The sequence below is a fragment of the Galeopterus variegatus genome, unplaced genomic scaffold (assembly GCF_000696425.1).
Source record: "Galeopterus variegatus unplaced genomic scaffold, G_variegatus-3.0.2 Scaffold821, whole genome shotgun sequence".
Classification (NCBI taxonomy): Eukaryota; Metazoa; Chordata; class Mammalia; order Dermoptera; family Cynocephalidae; genus Galeopterus; species Galeopterus variegatus.
The window spans coordinates 381,618-409,615 of record NW_007726932.1 but is presented as its reverse complement, the minus strand read 5'-3'; the positions used below and the strand labels follow the sequence as shown (position 1 = coordinate 409,615).

At 34.9% G+C, this 27,998-nt stretch overlaps 1 protein-coding gene across 1 annotated transcript in view; it reads left to right on the top strand.

Annotated features, from left to right (window-relative positions):
* The first annotated feature begins 12,439 nt into the window (after nt 1-12,439).
* The window catches only part of GRM7 (glutamate receptor, metabotropic 7), a 387,698-nt gene continuing 372,139 nt past the window's right edge, over nt 12,440-27,998 (top strand). Inside the window, exons 1-3 of the mRNA XM_008572684.1 lie at nt 12,440-12,461; nt 20,099-20,240; nt 27,493-27,647. Coding sequence (XP_008570906.1) covers nt 12,440-12,461; nt 20,099-20,240; nt 27,493-27,647 — 319 coding nt within the window. The remainder of the gene's footprint in view (nt 12,462-20,098; nt 20,241-27,492; nt 27,648-27,998) is intronic.

Below are 27,998 nucleotides of genomic sequence, written 5' to 3'. Positions count from 1 at the left end.
TATTGTTTGAAAAAGAGAACAAGACAGAAATCTTCTGATTCTTTTTTTAATTTAGAATTTTATTCTATGTAAATCTAATTCTTTTTGCAGTGCTAAACCAGGTATTTTACATGATTTTGTGACCAAATGAGAATATTTCATAAAACCTCCTTTTGTGCTTCATACATCTTCTGTCTTATTAGTGAGGCAAATTGTGCCCAAATTGTTAGAGATGGGAGACTTCAATAAATTGTACTTTTCCTTTTATCCCCTTTTTGTTAGAAATTTTTCTGTCATAAATATTGACAAATGGGACAATACTTATTTAATCTATTTCCATGATCATTAATCTGCAGCCAACCATTTCCTTTCTATAACTTTATAGGATACCAAAAGTTTTCCTAAAAAGGCAGGATATTTTTTTCAGTTATGCTTTAAACTTAGCTATGTCAAATGTAAACATCAGATCAGTGTCACTTTTAACCATAAACGTTAGCAACAGCATCACTTTAAAAATATACCTACACAATTCCTGTGCATATTAAAATTTTAGAAGTGCTATGTTAAAACATCAGAATGTTATCTTCTCCAAGCTTCCAAGAAATATCTCTTCAAGCCAGGATGATGGACTAAATCAGTATTTCCAAAATTATATTTGGCAATAGGTGTTACAAAAAAAACCAAACAAACAAACAAAAAATGTGTATTTGTTTCCTACTTGCTGCTGTAACAGATTGTGTAAAACTTAGTGGCTTAAAATGATGCAGGTGTATTCTCTTACAGTACTGGAGGTAAAAAGTCCAAAATATGTCACAATGGTCTAAAATCAAGGTGTCAATGGGGCAGCATTCCTTCTGGAGACTCTCGGGGATAATCCATTTTTGCCTTTGCCAGATTCTAGAGGCTGCTGCTACGCCTTGGCTCATGGCCCCCTTCTGTCTTCAAAGCCATCAGTGTAGCATCTTCCAATCTTTCTCTCTGACTCTGGCTCTTCTGCTGCCCTCTTTCTCTTATAATGATCCTTGCCATGGACCCACTAGATCATCCAGAATAATCTCCCCATGTCAGGATCAGCTAATTAGCAACCTAAATTCTGTCTGCAACCTTAATTCCCCTTTGCCGTCTTTCTCTTATAATGATCCTTGCCATGGACCCACTAGATCATCCAGAATAATCTCCCCATGACAGGGTCAGCTAATTAGCAACCTAAATTCTGTCTGCAACCTTAATTCCCCTTTGCCGTGTAAGGAAACATATTTATAGATCCTGGTGAGTAAGGTTTGGAAATGTGGTGCCACGATTAGGATCTGTGCCTTGGTAAATTTAGGCAACATTTATTAGATGTAATTAAGAATGTGTCTTTTCTGAAGGACTTCTCAAAATCTTTAATATATTACATTTGCTTTATGAAACATCAAGAGTAAGGAATACTATGGTATGTTCCCCAAATGTATTTGAACATAGTACCCTTTTATTAACATCACCCAGGAGATGCAGACTCATTTAGGAATTATGGACCAAAGAAATGTACATTCTTTTTTTCCATTCTGTGTGAGAATTAACCAACATACAGTAGAACCCTAGGCTTACAGATCTAGGACTGCTTTCACCACTGGACCTTACTTTAAGTCACTTTAATTGTAGGCAGATTACTTTACTCCTATATTCCAATTCTGCTTGGTTTGTTAGGAAACCTACATTCATATCTTGAACCTACCACTTACTACTTTCATGGCCTTGATTTTAATTGCTCTAAACATTAGCATCCAAGTTCTGCGTTATGAGGAATTGTTAAGAACAATTGTCCTAGAGTCAGACAGCCTGGATTAGAATGCTAGCACTGGACACATGACATCCACGTGACCCAGAAAAATGTAGTTAATCTTTTTGTGCTTTGGTTTTCACATCCATAACGTGAAGACAAGAGTAGCTTCAACCTCATAACATTTTTGTAAATTTAAATTAGATAATGAGTAAAGAAACCTTGATGCAAAGCCTGGCATGCACTAAGTGCTCTATATAAGTTTCGATGTAGTTTTTGTTGTTGTTGTTAGAGAATAACTGTAAATACTTAGTTCCTAAGCAAACAAATAATATAAAAGGGTAAGTCCAGTTCCTGATGGGATGTTGATCTAATGGATTTGAAAGAGTGCTTTTGAAATAGATTTTAAAAATTTGAAAGAATTATAAGATTTGATGGGATGTTGATCTAATGGATTTGAAAGAGTGCTTTTGAAATAGATTTTAAAAATTTGAAATAATTATTTATTTAATTTGGATAGACATTTCGATGAATAACGAAGAGTTGAGTTTAAAGACTGGGGGCTTTGTATGGCAGAAATACTTTATCAAGAGTATCATTTGAAATGAATAGCTACACAAATATTGCCTACTTGAGCCAAATCACTCAAATATTCTTTGAAGTCCTATACGTGAATTTCACTGTCAGTTAAAAAGTTCACAAAGAGGAATTATTGGCAGACATAAAACACGTCAGCAGTTTTTTTAAAGAAAACAAATCGAGTACTGACCTGATATTTTATTTTGAAATTCTAATAAATCCAATTTTGTATGAAAGCTGATTCAAACAACATATTAATCTAACCAATTCAGAATATTAGGTCTTTTAATTAAACGTGCTGTATACCTCTGTAAAGTGATGGCTCCAATATAACTGCAGGAGCAGCATTGATATCTTTCCCGAGAAGAAAAACATAGTTGGAAATCTTAATTTGTCTCTATTGCAGCCTAAAAACTCAATTAAGTTGTGATAGAAAAATTAGCTTTGGAGGAAATTGAGAGAAACACACTAATTTCCCCAGGTTTAATTAGTTAAGTAGAAATCACAATACTCATGATTACAGATACACGTAGTTACAAAATGATCAAGTACCAGAGTGTTTGCCTTCAGGAGTTAGGAGTATGTGATGTGTGTGTGTGCGCGCGCGCGTGTGTGTGTGTGTGTCTGTCAAAATGATCAAGTACCAGAGTGTTTGCCTTCAGGAGTTAGGAGTATGTGATGTGTGTGTGTGTGCGCGCGCGCGTGTGTGTGTGTGTGTGTGTGTGTCTGTCTGTCTGTCTGTCTGTCTGTCTTCTCTTGGATCTGCACACTACTAGTGCAGAGGATCGCTGCTAACCGTCAAAATGGACAGATTAATTTTAAAATATCAGTACAACATCACATAATTAATAGGATGGAATATGTCATCTGCTTTGAATGGGGAGATCTAGCCTAGGAAATGTTAGATCAGATAAATTTACAAATTGTGACCCCCTCCACCTCTTTATTTCTATCTAGATTTAATCAACTGTCAGGCACAGGCCAGAAAACCTAAGGCTGCCTTTTTCATCTCTGACTCAGGTTTACTCTGTATCATGGTCATTGTTTTTGTCTGTTTATCATGAGAGAGTGAAATATTAGTGTTAAATAATTAAACCTAGTTTTAAAATCAGGTTTAATTTACCTACTGGTTTTCACCTTCCCATGCCCATTTATAATGCAAAAACTATTGTTTAACTCAGGGGCATATTTTGAACCCAAAGTAAATAATTTTTAACAACACCCTCCTCTAATGTTATACATTATTTTCAATAATAATCATGAAACAAAACAAAAATAATAATAGGCAGAAAACAAATGTAAGGTGAAAACCTTATTTCATTTCATATGTATACTCATGCTTATAATAAATTATAAATAAATATACAAATAAAATATTATAGTGTAGAATAGGAAAAATATGAGATGGCAAGTTTTAAATACATTATCTTTTATAAAAGAAGGAGAAAACATACCTACACACAGGAACAGGTTTGCCTGTTGCAGTAACAAATAATAACATCATAATTTCTGTTTGGAGGTTTTCACTTCTGCACATTTGTCAATTATTTTGTAAAATCGATCTTCTTTACATATGCATGTTTAATTGACAGCTTAGCCAGATTTGCCAATCCGTGTTTGTTCAAAGTTGATTAAATAATACTTTTTATTAATTTTATTTCAAACATATTTTGCACAAGAACCAAAAGACATACATATAATTAGAAAAATTCTTAAAGATAAGCATAAAATTGGCCAAAATTTATGAAATGCTTATTTCACAATAAATTCCATAAATTTCCATCCCGTCATGCCTTTATTTCTTTGCGACTGAGTTTTCAAATGTGTTCACATCTCGAAAATTTCCCCTAAAAAATTTTTGTCAAAAAATTCATGATTATTTTCTATATATTTTGGAACATCTCTGAAGTTTTCTTTTTTCTGCAAAATTATATAAAATGGTGACTGAGACCAAACATTGACATTAATCCATTGCTTTAGAATGATTAACAAAATTGAAGTATTTCGTGTTATATTTCTTCATCTTTACAATCAGTGTGCTGTCATTATTTCAAAAATACTATTTAAACACAGGACTGTGTACTATTATAGGAGCTGGAGGTATGAACTTGCCTGTTGTGCGTTTGAATGATTCCTGTTATGAACTTACTCTTGAAATACAGTTGTGTAGCTGAATCTGCAACTGAGAGAATAACTGAGTTAAAATAGTGAGTCAGAGGCCAACTGCATAATCTGGAGTTCACTTCCCTGTAGAATTCAATGTTTATTAAGGAATAAGTGATAAAAATGGTGGTAATTTGAAGCTTATTTATATATTACTAAAATTCAACTAACTGCAGCAGTTAGTTAGAACTAAGGGTCAGCAAACTTTGACCTGCAGACCAAATTTGTCCAGCCACCTATTTTTGTAAATTTATTTTCTTTAAAATGACAGTTCGTTTTCATGCTGTCAAAGGCAGTTGACTGTTTTGAGGCTACAGCCAAGAGTTGAGTAGCTGCAACAGAGACCATGTGGCCAACAACGTCTGAAATATTTACTATCTGGCCTTTACAGAAAAAGTTTGCTGACTTTAACTTAGATCAACAAAATATTTTGAGGAGAATAGTATTTTTTCCTGACATTGTTTAGAATTACTATCATATGGTTGAATAAAAGACAGATGACTTTCAGTTTTGTTTTGTTTTTTTCCTATCTGGCCTTTACAGAAAAAGTTTGCTGACTTTAACTTAGATCAACAAAATATTTTGAGGTGAATAGTATTTTTTCCTGACATTGTTTAGAATTACTATCATATGGTTGAATAAAAGACAGATGACTTTCAGTTTTGTTTTGTTTTTTTCTTAGTTTCCTGTACACAGTGTACCTCTTATTTGCCTGACCATTCCTACCATCCCAATCTCAGTATGTCTCTTTATTAAACCTGCAGTGTTACTGTGTGATTTTATTGAATGAAGATTATACATGAATACCAAATAGGGCCTAGTGCATAGTAAACCCTCCATGATTATTAGTGAGCTTTCCCATTCAAGAGCACAAAATTGTAAATCATAAGGAGAGGTGATCCAAAAATGCAGAGGAACTCTAGACTGGGGATAAAATGTTGTATGGTACAGTGCGCATATGCTCACAACATCCATATAAACTTCTACACCCCAGAAGCCCAAGCTGGACTACATGCACTCTAGGACCCGCTGAAATTTCAGATGCCTCTACTTTCCATATAGTACTTGGCCTTTTTTGATTGCAGAGTGAGGTCAATCTCCTAGATAAGACAGCTCTAATCTTGGTCTGAGAAGAAGAGAGGGTTCTTGATTCTTTATGACTTCCCGCCCTTCTACTTATTATTATTATATTATGAAATTTTCTTCTTCCCACTTATCTTTTAGAACAGTTCCTGAAGCCCAAGGTTATTTCAGTATGAATACAGCTTTTGGAGCTTAAGTACACAGGCATCTTTAGCAGGTAATGTAGGTTGAATCTGTGCACCATGTAGAAATGTAGCAAATCACTTGACGTAGATGATCATGTGCTGTCCTTTTATTTCTTTAACTCATAAAATTGTCAAAAAGTAACACCCCAGGTATGATCCTAGTTTCTAGGTATTTCAGTGAATAGAATGTGTATCTTCCCCTCTTGGAAAAGAAATTTGCTAGAGCTGTAGTAATGCTTAGCACTAACATAATCATAAAGGTGATTGCTCAATTTTACCTAAATTAAAACCCATATTCATTGTTGCAAGATTACGTAGTTTTTTAAAAAAATATTTTGCATTAAATATTTAACATCCAGTTGATTAGGCAGGGTTTTATGTAATCGCATTTCAAAAGGTAACTTGGCATTTGTCGGGCCAATAGGTGAAACTGAGATTCATGTGATTTCTGGGTAGAAATCGGGTGATGTCTACAAATATCCTCTCACATTCTTTCCTTGTGAGTGTTGCTCTGATACTAACCTGGATCTCTGTTTATCAGAAGAAACTGATTTGCACACCCAGCTGCATCAAAAGCATTGGTTTCATTTTTATGTATGGAACATGGCCTTCTCAATTTTTATTTCATTTATTAAATTTCACTAACACTTTGAATATGCAATGATGAAGGTGAAAATAATATCTTATCATCTTATCTTCTCTTATTATCTTTTAAGTTTTCTTTGTGACCCAAAACATAAAGCCTAAAAACTCTCATGTTTTATTTAATCACTCATGTTTCTTTCTAGGATCTGAGTATATCTGCATGCATGTCTCTTCCTCTCTTCTTTCAAGACTGTTGCATATGGTTCATCAAGTTTATTTTGAGGTTATTTAAGGTGTGATTTTATTTATTTCTCTTTTGAATATATTCCGTGTTTGAGAATGAAAAATGTTTCATTTCTATTATCAAAACACATTAAACTGAGCATGTCACAAAAGACAAGTACTATATATTTACAAGTACTATGAGGGAACAAAAATGGTTTAATACCAATAGCACCTTCTTAGAGCAAGACTTGGGCTTTATCAGGTGCAGCTTTGAGTAAATCACTTGGGAGATAATCACAGCTGATTTCTGAAGAGAGAGCTTGCTCTCCCTAGCTCAGGATGGCTGATCCTGTGGAAGAAGGTGAACAAGGCTAATTTTCAAAATAATCCTGTCAGTAAGCTCACATCTGTTTTGCAAATGAGTACACTAACCTCCTCTGGAGAGATTTACTACAGGAAGTTCTTCAAACTCTCAAGTGTGCCCTAAGAACCTAAGTATTCCCAAGCTTGTTGGCCCCATTCATGGCTTGACTTCTTGTCAACAATGATAAATTCAGATTCTTTAAAATAGCCTTTATTGATATGTATACACTTTCAAGTCTTAAGAGAGGTAATAGTTTGCTGCAGTACTGCTTTATATTAGCAGAGACACTAGGGGAAGACGAAAGAGAGCTGCAGAAAAAGACCCTGAAAAATAACACAATTTTTAAGCTCAAATTAACTTTTAGCATGCAGTGGTCATTAATTCAATGACAGCTGATCATATTATGTAAGTCTAATTTTCATATCCATTGTGGCCAACTGTTATCCAAGTTGGTAGTATAATAATATAAAAGTAATGCTTTCTTTATTTTTCTTTACAAAGTTAAATTCTACGTGTTTAAACATTTCACCAACCACACAGGACAATCTTAGAGATCTGAGTATAAATTATGCCACTCCTATTGACAGGATAATGATTCATTTTTCTTCTCTAAGGGTTTACAAATGGAGGTGCATTTATTTGCTTGGAGGTGTTGACTTAAAATATCTGGCACCGATTCACTAAACAAAAGATGGTGCTATAAAAAATTTAACAAAAGTGTTCACCATTCAGAAGAGTGTGATAGCCCACAAGACCACACAGAAATTGCAACCATTCCATTTATTATGTTTTATTGATTCTTCAGGAGAAACATGGTGGAGGAGGGAGAGAGGGCACGAGGTAAAGGAAATCTCATCAGAATTCATAAAAGCTGGTAGGAAAATAGCTCTAGACTGAGGGTCAGGAGTTCTCAATTTTTGTACTGGTATTGCCTGTAGCTATGTAGCATTGGACAAATCAAGTTAATTTCCAAGATCCAGTCACTTCCTCTATAAAATAGGCCAGGTAGGTACCTCCACTTCTATCCATCTCTTGTATTTCTTGTTGTTCAAATAAGAATGGAGACACTGAAAACACCTTGGAACCAAAAAGAGCAGGGGGAAGACAGAAGATATTGCTTTAGTGAAAGAACAAATTAAGAATGACATAAGGCATTTATTAATTTATTCATGAAAATAATAGTACAGGGATTATTTTCAAAATTACTGTGTTATAAGAAATGTACACACAAATTACCAGAAAGTTCACAAAGGTAAGAGCATATCTTTAGAACCACTGTTCTAAAACTGTTAATAATATAGGTTTTCTTCCTTTAAAACTCCCATTAAATTTGAAGTTCTCTGGATGAATTCCCACTCAGACGTATTATCCTATTATCCTCTATTTTTCAAGATTTAAAACAAATCATAAACTATGTCTGCTCAATTTCCCCAACACACATCCAAGTGGGAACTGACTAAATGAAAACAATAGTTTGGAAATACCAGCCATGTTTAGCCTCATGAACTGACCTTCTTTTTGCTGTCCAGAGATGCGTAGTGGGGCATCCTTATAGGGGAGCTGCTGGAGAAAAGTGACAATTTGGACCACTGAGGCTGCTCAAGCCACAAGGAAAAGCAGTGACTGTAAAAAATCAGCCAATTTCTTAGTTCTTGTTCAGGGAAAAGAACAGCTTGCTTTCTAAAGGCTTCCTGCATTGGAGCACATTCTTGATGAACCCACTCACGACCTGCCAAGATACCAGCTGTTGGGAGGAACTTGATGTTCTGTATTGGGATTTTGGTTGTATGCTAAGCTCAGAACATTTTCAGAGGTCATCACAGTCTTAAAAGAGAATTAAAGAGAAAATTTGTCTTATTAGTATGTATCCCCATGTAAGTGAGTGTAATGTTAGTCTTTCATGTTGATTTCTATATCCCCAGCAACTAAAAGAATGCCTGAAACATGGCAGCTGCTTAGTAAATATCTTTTGAATGAATGAATGAATATATGAATATAAAAGTGGCAGTGAAAGTGACTCACAGTGTAACCTTACAGCCTAAAAGAGTGTCAGATCAGGAATCAAAAAAGTGTAGCTCCAGTGCTGAGTTGGTGTTCGGTCATTTTCGTTTCTGATCCATTTTCACCATCTGAAAATGAGAGGGTTGCACCAATTATTCTTTTAGTTCTTAGGTTCTAAGGTCAAGTCAGCTGTAACATACATAGCTCTGTCCCAGATTGCTTTAAGCCTTGAAGTATGATGCAAACGCTTCTCAGGCGAAATGATTCCACCGAAATTCTTGAACGTGTTGAATTGAGACTTACTGTCCAACATTTATCGGCTGAAAGATATGATGGACTACCTCCTCAGTAGCAGGTGCAGATACCATACCACATGAGTTCTGCTCTGAATGAGAGATGTGGTTCTCATTGGCAGGGCTCAGGCTAAAAATGTCTTCTCCAAGCACACAGTTTCTTACAGTTTGTCTTACAAAGCCTTGTGAAATCCAACCCCAACCTCACTTGTCTAAAAAGTGCCCTTTATTACACTTCGCTGCAGCCAAGCTCATCTTTCCATGCTTCCTAAAGTGCCACCTACATTCTGGCTGTTGAGTATTTTCTTGACATGTTCATCTGTCTTTGCTTCCTGCCTTTCTTCTTTCCTCCCTCTCCCATTTCAATCCAGAAAGGGATATGGGTCTGTCAAAGATTATGCAGAACCTAGGGACTAAGAAAGATCAAGATCCCTAAACTCCTTACTCTCAGATTTCCAACAAATGTGTCTCTATCACCAAAATCTTCTCCCACCTCTTCCCCAATCTTCGACACTGCTTCTACTTTCCATGTGACTGCTCATGCTCTTCCTCTACGTCTCCCTCTCCCACCCAGTGAACTTGCCCACATTTCCATGCAAATGCCAGTCATTCCCTTCCTTTCAGCATCTGCACTGCAATGGTGATTTATTGGAGTTCTCTTTTACTTTGTAATTTTCTGGACATTTTCTTCACATTCAGGAATGTTCTTTCCCCTCTATACTGAGCTGGAAATTCTATGAAGGCAAAGATCATTTAGGATTATGTTCAATTGCAAATAACCAAAAACGGACTGCTGGTAGCTGACACGAAAAGGTGTTTCATTTTCTCCCATATCAGGAAGTAGGTGGTTGCTGACACTATTTCTTCTGTTCAGTGATGCATGAAGTCAGAGACTCTGATTTTGTCTATTTTTCTGGTTTACCAGTTTTAGGGAATTGGTTTTCATCCTTTGCTTGTGGCCTAAGTAATAGCTCCAGACATCATAACATACACAGCTGGAGGAGAAGGCATGACAGTTTCTCTCTCTGTCTCCATCTCTGTCTCTCTTTCTTTTATTTCTCCCAAGAAAGCAAAAGTTTTCCTAAAACTGTCTCCAGCAGATTTCTGCCAGTTTTGTGAGTCACCTGGTCATTCCTACTTGAAAAGAGGCTGAGAGTCTGGGGAACAGAAATGACCCTGTTGGCTGTGATCAGTGATAAGCTATTGCTTAGGGTTAGACACCTCACTTCCCTAGGCAAAACCAGGAATCCATTAGGGAAGATGGGAGGAGGAAAAGAGGGTTAAACAATCTTTTTTTGGTTATTTGCAATCTTATCCATAATGACCTTGACCTTTCAAATCTAACTTCTCACCTCAAATGCTCTCATCACAAAAAAATTATCTTTTTTTTGGTGAATATGCTAATTATCCATAATGACCTTGACCTTTCAAATCTAACTTCTCACCTCAAATGCTCTCATCACAAAATTATCTTTTTTTTGGTGAATATGCTAAACCGGTGCCTTGTGTACTCCACTGATGGTCAACATCATAGTGCTATGATTGGAGTTGTCCTGCTTGTTACATGGCTCTTAATATGCAATATTTAGGATGAGACTATTCAATTCTTCCTACGTGTTTGCTCCCTACAAAACTGTGAGTTAATTTGGTAGTTGCAACATCAGCTGGCACCATCAAACTCCAATTAGTTTTCACATGTAATCAAATGCCCTTCAAAAGTTAGATTCTTAAGCTTTTGATGTTGAAGCAATATTTTCTCAAATATAGGCTGCTCCTATACTGTAGTGACCAAATAACATGAGAGTTGTAACTGTGGGCAGGCTAAAACCACCATGAGGGACTAAGCTGGAATAGTAACCTTAGAGAGTAGGTTTGTATTCAGTGGGGCAACAGGTCGGGGTGGAAATATGATTACAATGTCAGAGGAGAACGTAGTGTGCTGAGTGACCACCATTACTGAGAAATAAGCTAATTGATATTCAAATACTGGGTATGTGTGTGTGCATGTGTGTGACACCCCATTCCTTGCTGGGACACACAACAAACCTGCGTTATTTTTTCACAATGACATATTTCTGGCATGACACAGTGGTTTGAGTTAGATGCTTTAGTTGATGTCATCTACATACAATATAAGTGGATTTTTAGACCTGCCACATTCTGTTATGGATCCCAGGCAAATGAGGTGATTGTCTTTCCAGCAGGTACAACTCAAGCCTCCCAAGAGCAAAAGATCAAAACAGCATGTTTCTCTTTCTTCCTCTGTTTTCCAATCTTCTCTCTTCCTCTATTTTCCGATCTTCTTTCTTTTGCACATTTTAGCTTTATGAATATGTTCATTCCCATTACCATGTTAACAGTCCACTTCTCTCTTCTATTGAGTTGATTTTGCTCACCTGTGGGCAGTTCTCTGTAAGAGAGGGTGAACATCTCAATTCTGTGATCATGAAACTCCACACATAGGTTTCCCCAGTGTGCACTAGGTGAGTCCTCAATCCTGAGCAAAACCTGCCCCTCCACTAATCACTTTGCCAAATGGAGTTTGCTCTAATTTGTTTAATCACTCAACTGCAAATGAAACCTAATGAGAAGCTGGGTTTCCATGGAGAATTATTCTCCTCCTCCTGCCGAGAAGGTGGTAAAATAGCCATTTCTTCTCCCCAGCAGCCCCAGGAGAATTCGCAGATTTTTCAGCCCTCCATATTCCATAATGCCTTCCAGACTTGGAGGAATTATGGCATCAAGGTTGTAGTCACCATTGCCCAGGGATACTTTTCCTGTTCTCTGTGGCATTCGCAGATTTTTCAGCCCTCCATATTCCATAATGCCTTCCAGACTTGGAGGAATTATGGCATCGAGGTTGTAGTCACCATTGCCCAGGGATACTTCTCCTGTTCTCTGTGGCATCCCTCCTGCCGAGAAGGTGGTAAAATAGCCATTTCTTCTCCCCAGCAGCCCCAGGAGAATTCGCAGATTTTTCAGCCCTCCATATTCCATAATGCCTTCCAGACTTGGAGGAATTATGGCATCAAGGTTGTAGTCACCATTGCCCAGGGATACTTTTCCTGTTCTCTGTGGCATTGTAAGCACTATAACAAAGCCTAATGATCACCTCCTTCCTTCATTCTCCCTACGTCACCATCCTAAGAGCTCCCTAAAAATGCTTGGCTAGAATATCAGCACATAAATTCTACTTCAACCTGAGTTTGCTTTATCCAGTATGGAGACACCCACCTACAGCAGTATCACCTAAAGCAGTGATCTCAAACTGTGGTCCCCAGGCCAGAGCGTCAGCATCACATGGGAACTTGTAGAACTGCAAATTCACAGACCTCAACCAACTACTGAATGAGAATCTCTAGAAATGGGGACCAGCAATATGTGTTTTAATAAACTTTCCAGGTGAACTAATTCATGAGAATCACTGATCTAAAGCTCTTCAGATTCTTGGGCTTGCTCTACTGCTTACTAAATAAGAATTCACTAAGGGTGAGACCTGGATAGATACGTAGGTAGGTAAGTAGGTAGATTAGATAGATGAGAGACAAACAGATACACAGATGGTAGACAGAGTACAAAAATACTTAAACTTCATGTTGAAATGATTTTAGATTTAAAGAAGAGTTGCAAAGATGGAATTCCCATACAGCCTTCTCTCGGTTTCTCCAAAGGTTGATACCTTAACTAAACACTGTATAATTTATCAAAACTGAAAAATTAACAATGGAAAAATACTATTAACTAAACTACAGACTCTATTCAAATTTCACTATTTTTTAACTGGATTTTCTTTTTCTGTTCTAGGATCCAATACAGTTTTCAGTTTCTAAGTCTTTTATTTCATGACCTTGACAGTTTTAAAGAGCACTAGTAAGGTATTTTGTAGAATGTCCCTCAAATTGGATTTTTCTGATGTTGTCTCAGGGTTAGATGAAGGTTTTAAATTTGAGGGATGAATGAAACCCAAGTGAGGTGCTCTTCTAATTGCATCATATCAGGAGGCATGTGAAATCAACATAACTTGTCACTAGTGGGGTTAACAGTGATCCAGTTAAAGTGGTGTCTGCCAGGCTTCTTTTTCCCCTTCCATGTTATTTAGAAGCAAGTCACAAAGTCCAGCTTGCCGTCTTAGTTTGCTTCAGTTGCTATAACAAAATAACACAGACTAGGTAATTTATTAGCAACAGAAATTCCTTTCTCTCAGTTCTGAAGGCTGGAAAGCCAAGATTAAGCCACCAGCAGATCAGGTGTCTGGTGAGGGCCTGTCCAAATGATGATGTTTTCTCAGTGTCCTCACATGGCAGAAGGGGTGGAACAGCAAAAGGGACTAGGACACTCCCTTTAACCTCTTTTATGAGAGCAGTGATCCCATTCATGTGGACACAGTGGTCGTGATTTATTCACCTCTTAAAAGGCCCCATATCTTAATACTCTCGCATTGGGTATTAGGTTCCAACACATAAAGTTTAGAGTAACACATACATTCAAACCATAGCACCTACACTCAAGATTTACAGAGTTAATCGCCACCTCTCAGAAAAAAGGAGTACCAAATAAGTGGTAGGCATATGTTGAAACCACCAGAATAATAAACAAATAAGTGGGGGAGATACTTTTAGGCAATATAAATGACTGGATTCTCCTTATATTTTCCACACTAATTTTCGCATTCATCTGTGGATCTTACAAACAGCAATTCTTAGTGCAGTGTTCTGATGGTAATATTCTATTCCCTGCCTTTCTTCTACATTAACTATTTGGAATTGTTCTGTATAGATGACTTTTTTTCCATCTTTCCCATGTATTTATTTATTTAGGCATTGATTTGTATCAGTATGGATTCATGAATATGTATTTTGTTCTTCAGATAATAATTCAATGTCATTATTTATTTTGATGTTCAGAGTGTTTTAGCTTTGTTCACTGGAAGCTCTTTTGGGTTGGCTCTTGTGTCCATCTTATTTCCCGACACTGCAACATGATTCAGGCTCATCTTGTGTGTGTCCTTCCCTAGCCTTAGAATCAGTTATTCCTCCAAAAGACCTGGTTCTTTTTACGGAAAGATGGGATTTCAGAACCAACATCTGGCACTAAGAGCCCTTGTTGCTATGGGGTGTTATCACTTCTAGGTGCTCTCAGTGGACAGTGCTGGGAGGTATTTATATGTATATAAGGGCCCTTCAGAAAGTTCATGGAAAAATGGAATTAAAAGATAATATGAATATTTCCATGAACTTTTTGCAGACCCCTCTTACTAACCCATGTATGCAAGCTTTGCTCCCTCTCTAGAACCTGATCTTATACTGGTATTTCTGACTCTAATCCAGCACCAGAGAGTTCTTTCTAGCCTCTGCTCCTTGCTGATTTATAAGTTCCTTAACAGTGAGAAATTTGGGTCCCATTATCTACAATTTATTTACTCTTTTATTTAACTCAAATATGGAGAAGAGTCTTAGAATTGCTAACCTGAATACCTGTGAGGAATAAATTTACAGGATACTATTTCAAGTACAATTCTTTTGTTCTTTGGCCTTATGGTTTACAATCAAAACACTGTTTTTCAGTTACTTAGGTTAACTCCTTTTCTACACATCCCCTTCAGTGAGATTTCTTTATACATTCTTTTGTCACAAATTCCATGGTACTCCAATTGACTTTAAAAATTTTCATACAGTAAAATTAAATTACAGTGGTGTATTGTTCTGAAGGTGCATGGAGTCCCGTATCTACCACCATGGTACCATACAGAACATTTCCACTAAACAAAATTCCTTTGTTGCCAACCCCTTGCTGTCTCTCAACCTCTGACATCGACTGGTCTGTTTTCCACCTTAAGCTTTTGCTTTTTCCAGAAGAATGTCATATGGATAAAAATTATATAATATGTAACCTTTTTGGTTTGGCTTCTTTCATGTTGCAAAATGCATTTAAGATCCATTCACATTCTTGCATAAATCAATAGTTCCTTTTTGTTCCTGAGTAGTGTTCTGTCCTGTGGATGTGCCACAATCTGTCTATCCATTTATCTGTTGAAGGATGTCTTACTTGTTTCTAGTTTTAGTGATTATGAATAAAGTTGCTGTAAGCATGTGTGTGCACATTTTTGTAAGCATAAGTTTTCAATTCACTTGAGTAACAACCTAGGATCAAAACTACTCCATGGTCTACTTAATATTTTGGGAATGCCAAACTGTTTTCTAAAGTGTTTGTATCATTATGCTATTCATTATGTATCTCACAAGTAATGAACCAGCATTCCTGTTGCTCTGCATCTTGGTATTGTTAGTTTTCTTGTTGTTGTAGTTTTATTGAGATATTTAATAGATGTGTAGTGGAATATCATTGTGGCTTTAATTAGCAATTCTCTAATAACTGACATTGAGCATCTTTTCATGTATTTGTTTGATGTTTCTGTATCTTTTTTTATTGAAATGTAATTGATTATATATATTTGTAGGGTACAGATTTGAACATCAATACATGTGTAAAAATGTGGTGATCATATATCTTCTTTTGTAAGTGTGAATTCAGATTACCTTTTTTTTTTGCTGAGTTTAAGAGTTTTTAATATATTCTGGATACAAGTCATTTATCAGATATGTGATTTTATCCTAGTTTTTGGCTTACGTTTTTGTTTTCTTAACACTGTCTTTCATAGAAGGCAAGTTTTAAATGTTCACAAAATCCAGTTTACCAATTTTTTCTTCATAGATTGTGCTTTTGATGTCATATCCAAACACTCACTGCCAAACCCAAAGTTATATAGAATTCCCTTTTGTTTTCTTCTAAAGGTTTTCTAGATTTATATTTTACACTTGAGTCTATCATTCATTAAGAGTTAATTTTCATATGGTATAAAGTATATGTCAAGATTTATTTCTGCATGTGGATATCCATTTGGCATTATTTGTTGAAAAGGCTATCATTTTTGATTTCCTTTGCACCTTTGCCAACAATCAGTTGGCTGTATTTGGGTTGGTCTATTTCTGGGACTCTATTTTGTTCCCTTGATTTAAGTGTCTATACTTTTTTCAATACTACACTGACTTGACTACTGTAGATTGATAGTCTTGAACTTGGGTAGTATGAGTCTTCAATTCTGTTCCTTTTTGGAATTGTTTTGGCTCTTCTAGTTCCTTTGCCTTCTCATATAAATGTTAGAATTCGTTGTGGAAATCTAGGGAAAAAAAATAAAGAAGAAGCTGGCTGAGATTTTGATTGAGATTGTATTGGATTTGTAGATAAAATTGGGGAGAATTCATTTAGATATTTTAAAATTTTTTTAGCCATATTTTATAGTTTTATTATTTATTTATTTATTTATTTTTTTAATTTATGTATTACAAATATTCATGAGATACAAAGCTGATTGTTCCCCCTCCTGCCCATGATGTGAGGGTCAGATTCATACTGGGGGCATACCCATTACCAGAAATTACTTTTGTACCCTTTGTCCCCTCCCAATTAACCCCCAACATCCCTCCCCCACACCCCTCCCTTCCACTCCAATTTGTAGCCCTAGGAATGTTCCCTCCCTCTGTTGGATCATGGGACTACTGTGGTCTTTCTTTCCTGCCTTCCTTTCTCTCTTCGCTCCCACATATGAGTGAGTACATGCAGTATTTATCCTTCTGTACTTTGCGTGTTTAACTCTACATAAGTTTCTCCAGGTTCATCCATGTTGTTGCAGATGGGAGTATTTCATTCTTTTTTACAGCACAGTAATATTCCATAGTGTACATATACCACAGTTTCCTTACCCAATCATCTATTGATGGACAAAAGTTTTTAGCATACAAATCCTGCACATATTTTGTTACATAAACACTACATGTTTTGGTGGTATTGTCAAATAGCACTATTTTTAATTTAAAATTCCAGTTTGTTTCTTGCTGATATAGAAGCATATGATTGACTTTTGTACATTGAGTTTATATCCTACAACCTTAAGTCACGTATTAATCCCAGGAAATTTTGAATAGTTTTTTGGGGGGATAGTTACATAGATAATAATAATGTCATTTTAAATAGAGATGGTTTTATTTTTTCCTTTGCAAACTCTTTGCCTTTTGCTTCTTTTTCTTTCCATATTTCAACTAAGACTTCCAATCCAATAGTAAATAGGAAGGCACAACCTTGTCTTGTTGTGGTCTCCTACTATTAAGTATAATGCTACCTGTAGACTGTTGTAGATGTCTATTATTAGGCTAAAAACGTTCTCTTCTAATCATAATTTACTGAGTTTATAGTTTTTTATCATGAATGTATATTGAATTTTGTTAAGTGCTTTTTCTACATGTATTGAGATGATTGCATGTTTTTTCTTATTTTGTCTGACAATAAGTGAATTATAATGATTGATTTTCATATAATGAATCAACCTTACATTCCTTGGATAAATCATTACTTTCCATGGTGTTTTATCATTTTTATATTGCTAGATTGGTTTTATTAATATGCTCCTAAGTATTTTTGCAACCATGTTCATGAGTAATATCAGTCTGCATTTTTTATTTTTACTTTGTAGTTTTTTTGTCTGGTTTGGATATTAGGTAATAACTGACCTCATGAAATGACCTATGTTCTTTCCTCTTCTATTTTCTTGAAGAGATTGTACAGATTATGTTTTACTTCTTTCTTCGCTGTTTGGTAGAATTCATCAGTGAAATCATCTGAGCTGGGATCTTTCTTTTTTGGAAGCTTTATAAACTGGAAATTTATATAGGATCATTCAAGTCATATATTCTTCATTCAGTTTTGGTAATTCGTGTCTTTCAAGGAATTCATTCACTTCATTTACATAGCTGAAATTATTGGCATAAAGTTGTTCATAATGTCCTCTTATTACATTTTAATACCCGTGAGATCAGCCATGTTGGCTCTCTTTCATTCCTGATAATACTATTTGAGACTTTTTAAAATTTTGGTAAGTCTGGCTAGAGATTTATCAATTTTATTGCTTATTACATTTTAATACCCGTGAGATCAGCCATGTTGGCTCTCTTTCATTCCTGATAATACCATTTGAGACTTTTTAAAATTTTGGTAAGTCTGGCTAGAGATTTATCAATTTTATTGATCTTTGCAATAAAGCAACTTTTGATTTCATTGTTTTTCTCTATTATTTTTCCGTTTTTAAATTTGCTTGTATTTACTTTAACTTTTATTACATCCTTCTTTCTGTTTTTGTGGGTATTTATTCAGCTCTTTTCTCTTACTTTTTAAAATGGAAGTTTAGGTTGCTGATTTTAGATGTTGCTTCTTTTCTAATATAAGCAGATAATACTATGATTTCCTTCTAAACACTACTATTATACATTTTGATATGTTGTACTTTTATTTTTATTTAGTTCAAAATATTTTTTTAATTTCCCTTAACACTTCCCCTTCCATCCATGTGTTATAATTTATAAGTATGTTCTTAAATTTCCAAGTGCTGAGGGATTTTTCTGTTATCTTTATGTTATTGATTTCTACTTTGAATCTGTTCTGGTCTGAGAACAAACTTTGTGTGATTTTTATGCTTTTAAATCTGTTAAATTTTATTTTATTTTATGGCCCTGAATATGGTCTATCTTAATGAATGTTCCATTTGCACTTGAAAAGAGTGCATACTCTTTTGTTGTTGTGTGGATTGTTCCATATATGTCAATTAGATGAAGTTGGTTGATAGTGTTATTGGATATCTGTATTTTGAAGAAGGAACATAGGTGATTTCATGCACACTGAAACTTGAGAGCCACTTACAACGAGCTAATGTTAATTGGAATTAAAGTGTAATGGAGGCACAATTTGGGATGTGAATTTATATTTGTCTCTATTTGTGGAATTCTAGTAGCATCTCCCCAATTCTCCATGTCCTAGATGTAAGCTTGTTGATGGCAGGGATCTCTCAAACCTATTACAAGTAGAGCAAGGGTTTACTCTTCCCTCTGTCCCTAGGTCTTTTGTCCCTTGAATGGCCTTTAGGACCTTTCCTGAAAAATATCCTTTCTACCCATCTCACGCATATTAGCCTTTCTTAAAGTGTATTTTGTAAACTACTGGATCCAGGAGCAACTGCTAAGCAAGAAGTAGGGTAGTAGGAATTGTATCAATTGCTTAGTAAATTGCTGCATATTTCCCCATTTTGAAATTCATAACGTCAATTAATACCATAATGGCTCTGAGAAGTCTGGAGTAAACAAATCTATTTATCTGTTTAATCTCCTTTTCCCTTAACATTGAATGAGTGATACGAAGTAGATTATGAGGTTTTTCAGAGGATAAAATGAGATAACATACATAAAACACTTAATAATGACTTGGGTACATAGTATATGGTCAGTAAAAGTTTGTTACTATGATTTATAGTACTTGGTGGTCTTGTTGTTTTCATTACTTTTAGTTTTAATCCATTGGAACTGAGCTGTAAAAGTTGATATTGGTATGAGGGGAATAATAATTCTGAGAATGCAAGTACCATAAAAAAATCACAAAGATAAACCTGAACTTGACCTGTTCCAGTGTCATAGTGTAATTTATTTATATTGTAGTTTTAGTGTAGTGTATTGCATTCATGTTAAAGACTTCTAACCCACCCACTTCATCTGCCAACCTAAACCTACCTTCTCAGAATTAATAGCATTGGTATTCCTGAGCCTAATTAGATGTTTATATCACAGAGATCATGAGGTTGTGCAATACTGTGCAAAGTGCGCTAAGTATGAACAACAGCACGGGAGTGGGCATGATGGCTTCTGTCTTCCTTACTTGGCAGCATCATCAAGGAAGTGCTGTGCACTCACAGTCCAGACTTCCCTCCTCCTCAACTCCTCCCTGCTTCCTCTGATATCTCTGTGGGAACTTTATTGACACTCTGCTTTCTTTTCTTAAACAGGTGGGCTCTGCATTGCCCAGTCCGTGAGAATCCCCCAAGAGCGCAAAGACAGAACCATTGACTTTGATAGAATTATCAAACAGCTCCTGGACACCCCCAACTCCAGGGCCGTCGTGATTTTTGCCAACGATGAGGATATAAAGTAAGGATGGCTGGGGAAATTCGTTGATATGCATGTTGTGACTTCAGAAGACAGAAAGTTTAGAACACTGGCTTTTTCTAGAAGAAAAGATAGCATAGGATCAAAAGCTGTAATTACACAGCGGCCAAGTCTGCAAGTGCCTTCTACCCCCACACACGTAGTTATACGAACCACAGAAGTAGCAGCATTTTGCTGTCGTGTATTTTCCTTCTATTAGCAAAATAAGTGTATTCAATTATTTGTAAAAAGAGAAAAAACACTAGACCTTTTGAAGGTTCTTTTATTAAAAACATATCCAAATATGACAGACTTTCATCGAAAGGATGGTTCTCCTTAATGTGAAAGAAAGACGTTTTATAATTCAGGCTTTGTTGCTAGTGCCTCAAACTCAATATGTTGCAAACAAAACTTGTCATACCTCTACCTTCTCCATTTTTCCCTTTTTCTCTCCTTACCTTGACCCTTCTTGCATGCAAAGATCTGCTTGTAATCTTGACTTCCGTTTTCTTTATAGCTCCTTGCATTCTTGGCCAAGCCATGAAGAGCCAACCTTTGAAATGTTTCTAGAACATAAATGTCTCCTGCTTTCTTTTCTCACCACTACCAAACTGATTCAGAATCTTTATTTTTATCTTTTTAGAATAAATAGTAATTATACCTGATTAAAAAGTAAAAATAAAAAAGGAAAAAAGAAGGAAAACAAAAGTCTCATTCATCCTGTCCCCTAGCTAACAAGTTGTCCTCCCCAGATGTGATAGTTAATTACTAGTTTTTTGTATATCCCTCTAGTGACATTCTGTGTATGTGCTAGAGGGGTGTGCTCCCTGTTTTCATGCAAATGGTACCATGCTATGTCTACATCTTGTCTGCTCCTTGCTTGTCTTTATTTAAGATTTTATCAAGGAGGTCACTGGCTATCAGGACCTATACATCTATTCAGTCTTTTCAGTAGCCATATGGAATTTCGTTTTACATATGAACTGTAATTTATCTAGCTGCTCACTTATTGACACATATTTAAGTTTTATTACAGACTTCTGCAATTATAAATAATGCTGCAATAAACTTTCTTTTCCACAAAACTGTGTGCACAAATGTAAATATACAAATATATAATATTAATACACAATGTATGTGCAATGTGTAAATATTAATATTAATGTAATACAAAGTGAAATGATGTACAAATCTATTATTTTGTATATTTATCTTATAAATACTTACAAGAAAAAGTCCTACAAAGGAAATTTCTAAGACAGAGATGTGTTCCTTTTTAAGAAGATATGAATATTGCCTCCCAAGTTGTGCCAATTTGCATTACTAATGATATGAAAGGGCTGTATATATGTGTGTTTTAACTCTTTCCTATCATGTAGTTAAAAATAATATATCATTGACAATGAAGGTGAGTATCTTTTATTAAGGGTAATGTTTAAAGCCCCAGACCATTATTACTTCTTGCTTGGATTTTTGTACTGTCATGATCACCAGCCTACCAAACCTGTATCTCCCCCTTCTTCGCTTATCCCAAATACTGCCCCTGAATCCATCCATCTCCCCAATACGAAGCTTTGATCATAGGTGAGATGGCAGGACTGTTTAATGGAAAGAGTATTGAACTTGTACCTGAGATTTTTTGCTATATACATGGGCCCTGTCTCACCTTGGGCAAGTTCCTCGCACCACCTTCCAACTTCTTTGGACCTCAGTTCTCCCATCAATAAAGTGAAAAATCCATTTGAGCTCCTTTTAGGGTGATCTGGCCTGGTTCTACCTTTCTTGATTTATTTCATTCCTGGCTCCCTCCTGTTTTGTGTACTGTGGGCAGAGGGGCTATTTGTACGCATTTCCTCCCTCCCAGGTCTTCATACCTTCTCTTCTTCCTACCTGGAAAGCTTTTTCTTCCCCACTTCATTATCCCAATGCCATCCCTAGTGTCCCTTTCTCAGAAAAAAATTCTCTGGACAACATAGCTTTGGAAAATTCTTGCTAATAGCTCAGTTTTATAGTTTATTTCAATGGTGTCATTTTACATGGTTGGATCATTTACTTAGTACCTGTGTTCTCCACTAGTCTTTAAGCATCATTAGGGCTGAGATAGGTCCTTTTTGACTAACTTTTGAATTCTCAGTATGTATCCCAGTGCTGGGACATAGTAGATGCTCGATGAATGGCATTAGGTACATGAATGAAATGCCTAGTCTGATGTCCAGTATTGAATGATTTCAGTACAAGCTTCTCTTTCTGAACTCCATGATGATTGAAAATGTGGCCCAGTTTTAAGATGTTAGACCTCACTTACACTCACTCAGTTCTCCACCCCTAATGCATGACTCTGATCTTCCAACACGTTCTAATTGCTCCTCCATCATGGCCTTTGCTCACGGCATTTTTTCTTTTCTTCTCCACCTGTTGAACTTGTGTCTGTTCTTCAAGGTTTATTTCAAATGTGCTCCTTTCCAGAAAACTTTCTAATCATCCCTTCAGTGTATGATTTTTCCTCCTCACAAAATGCTGGTTGCATTGCTCTTAGGGCATTTTCTTTCTCATTTTGAGTTTTAGTGATTCATGAGATTTTGTTTTCATCATATTACTCTTATTTTTCTGCTTCTGTTTTCTTTCAATTCTACAATACCCTTCTTAATCATCTCATAAATTCTTTTTATACCTATTTTACTTATTTGTTAAATATGCACTGTTAAGGTATGGCTTCATGCTTATATTTAAATACATTGCACACAGCAGGTAAAAGATTTAAAGCAAATAGCTCTGGTAACTAATAATGCTCTTGACCTGCAGGCAGTGTGAAGTTTTAATTTTGGATGTAAAATGTATATAATCTGCTCAATAATTGTGCTCATTCTTTTTGCATTGGGGTTTATTTGTGTGTTGAATATTATCGTATATTGTGGTTCATGGTAGTGACAGCAATAATAGACCTTGAGCACAGTAATAAAAGTCAAGTGTGTATATAAGTTTCTTGGAAAACATGATCTTAAACATACTGATGTCTGAAATATACTGATAACCCACACTCTTATTTCTTTCTTCAGAAGATTTACACTGTAGATGGAAAATTTTGAGATTTCTTGGAACATTAACTTCAAATACTTTGTCAGAGAATAGCAGTGAGAAGACATTAATATCTAGATTTTGAAGCTAAGTGCTAAATCAGTCATGAGTACTGGTAATTTGGATTTTAGGCAAGAGCAAATTCTTTTTCTGAGACACTTTAATCTGATTATAAAAGTAATATATTACATGCCTGTTGTAAATCCACTGGGAAATAAAAAAATTTTGTTGTCATTTATCAATAAAAGGAATCCTTAAATTTTACTTTGCTCCCGATTAAACAGAAAAATGAAAGGTTAGGGAGAATAATTACACACAGTAATTATAGATAATCTCCTATAGAACATACAATTTCAATACTTAGAGATAACCACCAATAAAATTTTCATTTAATGTTTGCAGTAATTTATTTTATACATATACAAGTTTTCCCAAATTGAATTAAGATCTCATAGACGTTTATGTCATTTTTTGCAATTTATATTATAGATTAATTTTTTTCACACCATATGTATTTTTAAATGGTTTAATAATATTTATCTTAGTAAATAAACCCATTTTTTTTACGTAAGTACATTAAGTTAAACGTATATTTATTGTGTTTATATCAGTATTGTCTGTCATTCCCTGTTTTACTTGGCTTTTCCCTATCTTTTTCATCCTTTTAAAGTTTCATCAGCACTTCCACAACCTTGTAAGTAACAAATTGTGTATTACTTCATAGTTTCTGTGCTCTAATATGACCCTATACTTTTAACTATGTATATACACATATACAGGCAATTTTTGGCCAGTTTTCATTATGTAATAATGGAATCACTTTTTATCATTTTTTAAATTTGACTTCCTTTTTTGACAATATCCTGTGGAAATCAAAGTAAGTATATTTTTAAGTGCTAATTTTTCCTTTGGGTATACTGCCATTTGTTTAACCAGTTTCCTATTGCTCTGTATTTAGATTGTCTCCAGTAATGAACAAATATTTTTGGCAGTGTCTTTGATCATTTCTTTTGTATAGATTAGTGGAAATGGTATCTATAGGCTAAGAGTATCCATATCTGATTGTGTTTAATTTTGACAAAAATAATAAATACACATATTTTAAAAATAAAACATGACTAAAACACTTTTAATGCAATACATTAGTTTCCTGTTCCATTCCTCCATTCTATCTGGTTCTGTTCTCTTTGGGCAGCTATTTTAACTCTTTAATGTGTTTCTTCTTCTGGTCTTATCTGCATAATGCACATACATTGCAATTTTGGAATTATTAATTTTAAATGTTATCTATTAGTTCCTCTTGTGTTAGGTAGAATTCAGATGACTTAAATCTCCCCTATCTTCCCAATATTGTTCTATGAGATTTTCATTGAATGAAAATTAGTGTTTATTTTATTATGACTATATGAATATCATGCACTACAACAACAAGTTTTTTTTTTTTTTGTAATATGATTTAGTTTTTGAAAAACTTTTTCATATCTCCCCTATCTTCCCAATATTGTTCTATGAGATTTTCATTGAATGAAAATTAGTGTTTATATTATTATGATTATATGAATATCATGCACTACAACATCAAGTATTTTTTTTTTTTTGTAATATGATTTAGTTTTTGAAAAACTTTTTCACGGAATTAACATGATGATGTTTTTACTTGCATATTTATCTTTAATATTTTTCCTATTGATGTTATAGATTTATCATTTTGTCTCATATGTTCATATATAAAATATTCTATGATTTCCTTTATTTTTCCTGGACACTTCCCTCCTGAAATATCCATAATTCTGTTTTAATCTGGACTGGACCAGCCACTATCACAATAAGAGTTTCTTTTTCTTTCTCTCTCTCTCTTTCTTTCATCATGTACATTTTTCCTAGATACTAAGTAACTTTTATTCTTGGCTTATTTCCTCATTTTGCTGGAGCATATCTTCCAATAACTTTTTGAAAATGGGTAAATTAAGGGAAAACTTTCTTGTGTGTTTCATGCCTAAAAATGTTCTTATTCTGCCTCCAGACTTAATTAGTAGTAGTGTGGTGGTAAGGTGTGGCCTCATATTTATTTTTAAATACATCATATGTAATACATAAGTAGTTTATAACAAATATCCATAGTGACGAATGAGTTACTGTACTCCAAACTTATAGGGAGTTTGAGGTTCTAATTTTGGATGGAAAAATCTATAAGACCCACAAGAAAAATATGCAAATTCCATTTGCATTGCAATTTTTCATGGGTTAAATATTAAAATTCTAGATTAAAAATAATTTTTCTCAGAATTTTTGTCATTGCTCCATCATTCATCATGTATTTAAAAATTGTTTTTTGCTCTTGAGAGATTGATATTATTCTGCTTCTTATTTCTCTGCACGTGTTCTGATTTTCTCTCTTGTAATTTCCAGAGATCTTACATTTTATGACATGCTTGATTCCCCCGCCCCCTTGCCCCCGTCCCCATTATTATGCTGGCTGAGCTTTTTAAACTTGGAAACTCATACTTTCAATTTCTTGCATTTTTCTTTATTAAAAATTTATTTAAAACATTTCAGTCTATTTTCTCTATACATTTGTTCTGGAAATGCTATTTGATATAGGTTTTCCTAGATTGATTCTTTAAGATTCTTATCTTTTTTTCCCCAACTTTTTGTTGTTGTTATTGTTTTACTTTCTAAAGAATTTTCTTCACTTTCTTTATGTCCTCTACTGTAATTTAATAACTGAGAGCTATTTTGTGTTGTTGGTTACTTTTTCTTATTATGTTGTTCTTTGTTACAGATATAATAATTCTCATGTGAATGTGTTTGTTATTTTGTTCTTTGTTCATATATTATCTCTACCCCACCCCCCACCAGTTTTCTATTCCTTGTTAATTTTTCTATTTTGCATTGGAGATTTTCCTCCATTATGGGTGACTTATGGCAGTTTACATTTGAGTAAGGCAATAAAAACCTCTATGTCCACAGGCAAGGCTTGTCAATTGACAGTTTCCAGTGAACTGGTCAGGCATTGAATCAGCCATTCCGTTAGGGGATTTGTGTCTATCAATATCTAGGCTTATTTTGGGAGAAATGATTCAGATTTTTCCAAAAAAGTTGTTTTCTACCTGGGGCAAATTGTCCGTGCTTTCCAGCATTCTGTAGCAGAGTTAAAGATTCCTAGAGTTTCTTACCATTTCAGTACTTAATATAGTGACGTGTAATCATTCCCTCCCACCACCGCCCCCATGTTTAACACATCATCTCTCACCCATCTTTTGCCATTTGGGTGTTCACAATATCAGAATCTATTTCTTACAATTTTATTGGAAAATTACCATTCCATTTCATGCTTGGAAGAAAGAGGAAGACAGGGGTTTTGCCATTTCATATACAATCTTTCAACCAATCCTCCTGTATTTAGCCCCGTACCTGTGTGTTACCTGGTAACCCACGTCCTGAGAGACAAACAAACCACTTCTCCTGTGGCATTAGCCACCAAAGGAGCTTTAGTTGTAGTTTTCTCTGTTCTGCTAGTGCAGTTATCTCTCATCCATATCCTCTTCTTCCCAATATACTATTGAAATAAAATTTCCTGTGAAAATCTCATTTCCTTTTTTATTTGCCCATGTTGACCTTGTTATTTGTACATTATTTTTACTCATAAACATAAGTTGTAAATTTTATGCTTAACATGGAGTTCTTTATATTTTAATGAATAACTTAAGAACTTTAATTTATATTGACATATTTTCTAGAAATGATATATGGCACCAACAGTGAATGAGAGTGTTTCTTTCTCCAGCCCAAGGCCAAAACTCATAAAATAAAACAAAACAAACATTTTGGCCAATGTAAGAAGTGAATATGGTTTCTTGTTCTAATTTACATTTTTGTCCTTTCTACTGTTTGTGAATATGTCTCCAGCTTATTAAACATTTACATTTTTCTTTTCATCTTTTGACTTTTAATGCTCTTTACCTATTTTTTTGCTCAAGATGCTTTGACTTTTTTCTTATTAGTTTACAAAATCGCTTTATGTGGTTGGGCTATAAATCTTCTGGCATACGTTTTTTACAATTGATTATTTACTTTTTGAGAAGGAATAACTTGCTTTTTTTCTGCTTAATTCCTAATATGCATATGTTCAGCTGCTGTTCTTTATCATTAATGTTCCTTTTCATGTTCTTTTCCACAGGCAGATCCTTGCAGCAGCCAAAAGAGCTGACCAAGTGGGCCATTTTCTTTGGGTAGGATCAGACAGCTGGGGATCCAAAATAAACCCACTGCACCAGCACGAAGATATTGCAGAAGGAGCCATCACTATTCAGCCCAAGCGAGCAACTGTGGAAGGTATGGGTTTTATCAGCAGTATGATACTCTAAGGCAGTGATTGGTACTACCTATGATGGGGGGCCAAAACATGTGTCTTTGAGGGTAGGGCATTTTTACATGATTTATGCAGGGTAGTTTGTATCCATGAAATGCAAATGAAGCCACATACCTAATCTGTTCTTTTAGCTGGTATTCTTCTTTTGAAGAGATCATATTATTTTCATAATAATTATCACAATTAGCATATATTCTCTCTCTCTCTTTTTTTTTTTTTTTCATTTATACCACAAGAGTTTTCTGAGAGGAAAGCATTACCATTAATAAGAAGTAAAATAATAGAACATCCAAGTGTATGTGAGCGTACTACAT